The 6,122-nt window shown below is 45.8% G+C and overlaps 1 protein-coding gene across 1 annotated transcript; it reads left to right on the forward strand.

Annotated features, from left to right (window-relative positions):
• Window positions 1-353: 353 nt before the first annotated feature.
• On the forward strand, window positions 354-4,169 carry LOC137158400 (zinc finger protein 420-like; the record flags this gene model as incomplete). Its single annotated transcript, XM_067556153.1, has 1 exon — window positions 354-4,169. A coding segment is annotated over one exon (1,640 nt), but the record flags the coding sequence as incomplete, so codon positions are not given.
• Window positions 4,170-6,122: the final 1,953 nt, after the last annotated feature.

Below are 6,122 nucleotides of genomic sequence, written 5' to 3' on the forward strand. Positions count from 1 at the left end.
GTGAGGAATCTGGGAAACTGACATAGAAACCATTTGGCGAGTGAAGGAAAAAGCTGGGACCCCTGAAGCGTGCCATGAGTGAGCACTCTCAGTTCTGCCCCATCTCACCCAGGTCAGGGCTGCAGTCAACACGTGTCGTATCATCAAGGCAAATATCAGTCATGACTTCCTACCCATCCTGTTAGCTGTTAGGAATTTCCTCCCTAACTTTACTTCCCTGGGAGCGTTTGGAATGGATGTGGAGGCAGAATCCAATTCTGCAACAGTTATGATGTTGTGTTTTTGGTATTTGCTATTCCTCTGTCTCCCTGGCACAGGCAATGACTTCTGTCTGGATTCTCTCTCTCCCCCAGCAGGAGATAGGACAGAGAATGAGAAGAAGCAGGAGAATCAACAGCAAGAAGGTCCTGGGAAAGTGGAATCACAGGAGACGTTTTTGAGAAGAGCTGAAGGGAATTTTTCCCAGTGCTTGAAAGAGGAAAAAACCTGCGGAAATCGACACAGCTCAGAGACACAGCCAGAAAACTATCCAAGGAAGAACCTGGATGAATCCATTCAGTGTGGTAGAGGATTCCAGAATCCCAAGGAAAGCGCAGCTCAGCAGACAAGTCACAATGAAGAGAAACCCCATAAATGCTTGGACTGTGGGAAAAGTTTCAGATACAAGTCATACCTTATTAAGCACCAGATAATTCACACAGGAGAGAGACCCTATAAATGCCTGGAGTGTGGGAAAAGTTTTAGAGACAATTCATCCCTTACTAAGCATGGACGAATCCACACAGGAGAAAGACCCTATAAATGCCTGGAGTGTGGGAAAACTTTCAGTGTGAAAGCAGCACTTAATTTACATCAGAGAACCCACACTGGAGAGAAACCCTATAAATGCCTGGAGTGTGGGAAAACTTTCAGTCGGAGTTCATACCTTACTAAACATGGGAGAATCCACACAGGAGAGAGACCATATACATGTCTTGAGTGTGGGAAAAGTTTCATTCAACACTCAAACCTTGTTACACATCAGAGACTGAAGACAGGCCTAAAACCCTATAAATGCCTTGAGTGTGGGAAAAGTTTCAGTTTGAAATCAACCCTTAATGCACATCAGAAAACCCACACAGGAGAGAAAACCCGCACAGGAGAGAAACCCCATAAATGCTTAGATTGTGGGAAAACTTTCAGTCGGAGCTCAGATCTTATTAACCATGAGAGAAACCATGCAGGAGAGAGACCCTATAAATGCCTTGAGTGTGGGAAAAGTTTCAGTCAGGGCTCACACCTTCTTAACCATCAGAGAACGCACACAGGTGAGAAACCCTATAAATGCCTTGAGTGTGGGAAATGTTTCATGCGGTGCTCACACCTTATTAAGCATCAGAGAATCCACACAGGCGAGAAACCTTATAAATGCCCTGAGTGTGGGAAAAGCTTCATTGACAGAGCAAAACTTATTAGTCATCAGAGAATCCACACTGGCGAGAGACCCCATAAATGCTTGGACTGTGGGAAAACCTTCACGGAAAAGTCACACCTTATTATACACCAGAGAGTGCACACAGGAGAGAAACCCTATAAATGCCTTGAATGTGGGAAAAGTTTTAGTAAGAAGTCTCTCCTTATAACACATCAGAGGCTGCACACAGGAGACAGACGCTATAAATGCCTTGAGTGTGGGAAAAGTTTTATTGAAAGTTCATCCCTTATTAAACATGGGCGAATCCACACAGGAGAAAGACCCTATAAATGTCTCGAGTGCGGGAAAAGTTTTATCGACAGTTCATACCTCACTAAACATGGGAGACTCCACACGGGAGAGAGACCGTATAAATGCCTGGAGTGTGGGAAAAGTTTTGTTCTGCGCTCATACCTTATTAGACATCAGAAAATCCACACAGGCAACAAACCCCATCAATGCCCTGACTGTGGGAAAAGCTTCACTAAGAGCTTGTACCTTACCAAACATCTGAGAATCCATGAGGGTGAGAACCCCTAGGAATAGCCTGGCTGCCGGGAAAGATTCTCTCTGAGTTGGCACATCAGTGAATCACATGACAGAGAGACCTTGAATGTGGGGGTAGCTTCAATTGGTGACCCCAGGCAGAGGAGGAGAAACCCCAATCAGCCCCTCCTCCCTGCTGCAGCCCTGGCTGCTGAGCTGATGGGCCACAGATGGAGGAAGGAAAAGAAAAACTCCTCCAGCGGCTCCCTCTGCATGGCTCAAGTTCCCTTGTCTCCCTTCCCAGACGTGTTCCCCCTTCCATGGAGATAAGGAGAAGGAGACTTGGGCCAGGCCCCACCTTCCCTCTAGACCCCTTTCCCCATCTCCCATCAGCCCATGGGCTGGGCTACCCTGATTGCTTGGAGCTGTTTTGTGAAAGCAGAATGTCTCTGAAACCTGGTAACTCCTCCCCTCCCCAAATCCCCCAGGGCGCTAGGTTCTGGGAATCAAATATTAGGGACCAGAAGGATGGGTTTGGGAGGACACGGGATTGACTGGTTGGGACTGCAGGAACTAGGAAGCAGAGGGAGATGGGTGCTGGGGCTATTGGGATCATGGGATAAGAGGAGAGGGAGAGCACAGGGGTACAGAGATGCTGCCTCTTATCACTCACCCCCTCTGCCCCTTCTCCCTGCCCCCTCTGCATTCAGAGAGCACCACTGAGAGGGGCTGATTCCCACAGGGCCTTTGTGGTAGGAAATGTGGTCGGGATTAACCAGCACATCTCTATGACCCTCCAGCAGATTTCCTAGTGTAAACCTGAGCATCTTTGTGCTGATCCCATCCCCCATTAGGAGAGTGATTGCTAGTGCCTGAGTTCCCCCTTTGGGGCTTTATTGTCTCATTCCCAGATAGTCTCACATTACTCCAGGCCATGCTGAAAAGCATGTATTGATTGTAGATTTTCTCCCTTGTGGACCAGAATTAACTAGATGCTAAAAGAAATGGTAGCAGGGTTATAGTAAAATGGGGTGTTTTAAGTTCTGTGCTATTTGAGGGCAGTGGGGCGAGTCTGAGGGATTCCCTCTTTCCCATCACGCTCTGCTCTTGACACAGTGACCTCTCTAACAGCAATGGAGAGTTTTATCCTGTATCCATTCTACCCTTCCACCTCCCAAAGTGTCATTTATCCCAGCGTCGTTGCTTAGGAATTAGAGTTTTGATTTCTACAACCCTAAGTCTGACTCCTGAGGACTGGAGAAGAAAGTGTGACAGACCTGGGGAGTGAGCAGGGAAATCTCAGTGAACCTCAAAGCAGAGTTTGACCTCTCAGATCCACCCTATTTCCATCTATTGGCGAAATTGCTTCCAGTCTGTTTCTCGGCTAGTCCAGATCATTTGTAGATGGGAAGTTCTTCCTTGCTCTTTCTTCCTCTTTCTTTTATTATTATGATGCTAAAACTTTTGTAACTAATACAACCAAATAACAAGGTGAGAAGTAAACCAGGTTTAGCCACTTCATAAGAAAATGGGTTCATGTATTTTGGTGATTTTAAGTCTTAAAAGATTCTCTGAGATTTTACTTTATGAATGTGAAAGCATTTGAAGCCCACCTTGCATTGTGAGTTTTTCTTTCTTTGTGAAGGCCGTTTGCTCACATATTGTGAAATTAGTTTAGTTTGACTGGATGTGGCTTAGATTTATTGAGGATTCACGAGACGGATGATCATTTACCAGAATAGTCTTTTTTTTTTTTTTAATTTTATTTTAACCTTTATCTAACCCTTTGTCATGAGATTTTTTTTGTGTGGCTTGAATAATGACAATTATCAATATCTATCAGCACAAACGCTGATGGTGAGTGCAAGATTCATACTCCAAGAGGCAGAGATTGAAATGGGGAATGAAATTATTGCCTGCTGTCCACAGTGATGTGAGATATAGTCAAGAGAGGAAGAGGGTGGGGGGAACAGAGCTGGGAAACTGATGGATTTGCTCCTTAGAGGCAGACAGCTGAGGCTGAGAACTGTGAACTCGCTGCATCAGAGCCAGAGAGAGTCTAGAAACGGCCTATGAGTGTCTTGTGAAGTTGCCCCTAAAATCTAAAGGGCTATGAATGACATGCCAAGAAGAATGATGGGGACCACAGCTCCTCATTCCTGAGATGATGAGGTTGGACACAGGTCAGAATGGAGCCGGAGATGTCAACAGACTTGGCCAGCCTTGAAGCCTGACCAACTCACATCATTGAGGCCAGAGGGAGTTGAGGAACCTGTCACCCCTTCCCCATCGTCCTGTGTTGGGGATGACAGAGACTCCTTTGCCCCACTCACCCCACACTCATCCCTCTTGTGGAACGCTGTACCCCATGTTCCCCACTTTTACATGGTTATATATATTGTGTACAAAGTTTGCCTTGTGAGGTATCCTTTGAAAACTCATGATCTGCTGAATATTGTGCCGTTGAAATGTGTGTAACACCACTGCATGTAGAATTATGAGATTTCACTGTATCTTTGTTATTAGGGTTATCTTAGTTTGTTACTTGGGTTCCCAAAAAGAGGATGCTGGGGAAGGGAGAGGAAAAAGGGGAACTGGGTGGGTATAGTTTGGGGAACTAAGGGGAAACTGGGGGGGCATTTGGGGGTGCTGGAGGAGGTACCTTTGGTAGGCCTACTCACCGCAGGGGGGGGGGGGGGGCATTGTCACCGTGACAAGGCAGCTGGCAAAAGCCCAGGACGCAGCAACAGCCATCAGACAGCACCTCCCGGCGGAACCTCCTCTCCAGGCTGGAAGCCAGGGCCTGGTTAGGCAGGATCCGCCAGCTGCCACTTGCAGGCAAACAGACCAATCAGCTGCAGACACAGGGGAAGGGCCAATCAGGATCAATGGGGGCTCTTTCTGAGCTTCAGCTTGTCTGCTCTGCAAAAACCCCTGATATTTGCTGTTATTTTAAAACCCTGCTTGGACAGAGAAAGCAAGCTCAAAAAAAAAAGGCTCTATCCAGGAAAACCTGGACCTATGGTAACCCTGTTTGTTACTGAAATATGTCATAATTGTGGGGAAGAATCACAGACTAACTCCTCAGAGATGACAAAGGACTGACCCTAGGTGTTAGAAAACTATTCTCTGTTTAACTGGCCATCCATCAAGTGGAAGAAGGGAATAAACAAAGAAATTAATAATTCATCTGAAGGACGGTTTGGAGCTCATCTATACCATGGAGTTGCCTGATGCCATGACCCAGCAAAGACTTTTCCAGTGATCCTAGCTGGAAGATTTTCCAGTTAGATGAACTGCTGAAAGCTTTGGGTGAGATAAATCCTTTTGCTTCTAAACCTACTAGCCTGCATAAAGATTAGATTTTAGCATGTGTTTTTAACTTTCTATTTCTTTCGTAACCAAATCTGACTTTTATGCTTATTGCTTGAAATCGCTTAAAATCTGTCCTTTTCTAGTTACTGAGCTTGCTTTATTCTTTTATCTAAACCAGTGTGTTTTGGATTGAGTGCTTTGGGAGACTCCATTTGAGACAACAAGGCTGCATATGATCATCCCTTTCATCAGAATGATGGATTATTAATGAACCTACACCGTTTAAGGGGGCCCTGAGCAGTGTAGGAGACATTCTGTGGGGACAAGGCTGGGACTAAGAAATTGCGGGTGTCACTCTGTATATAATTCATGGATGGCTGGGGAAGCATTTATATAACTTAACTGAGTGTGACTTTGCAGGCTAGTGGCTGTGTCTGAGCAGAGCCTGGAAATACTGCTGTCCATCACAAAGCAGTGTAAAAGTCACCCTGGGCTGGAGAGTAAAGTGGTTCAACAGTCTAATTTGTACCCTGGGGAATGTCACAGCTCTAACCTGAGCTTTTTGGATTTCCTGCCCTCAGAATGTTTGCTTTTGTGACTGGTTCCCAGCATCTCTCCTGAGTCTCTGCACTTTTACTACTCATTTCTAAAGGTTGTGCTGTTGCAGGTGCATTCAGGAGTTGGATGCAGCAATGTGCTGGGTTGGAGGTGGGGAAAGGAGTCTGTGTTTGTTCGTCCTTTGAAATAATAAAGTAAAATTTAGTTTCTCCCACTCCCAGAGTCCTTTGTTTTGCATTCAATGGCTGCCAACTCCAGAGTTAAAGTTAAAAGTAAGAGCAATGGGATGAAAACGCACAGTGAGTTCACG

The sequence above is a fragment of the Emydura macquarii genome, unplaced genomic scaffold (assembly GCF_026122565.2).
Source record: "Emydura macquarii macquarii isolate MOO-44397 ecotype Brisbane River unplaced genomic scaffold, CSIRO-AGI_Emac_v2 contig_1669, whole genome shotgun sequence".
Taxonomy (NCBI): domain Eukaryota; kingdom Metazoa; phylum Chordata; order Testudines; family Chelidae; genus Emydura; species Emydura macquarii.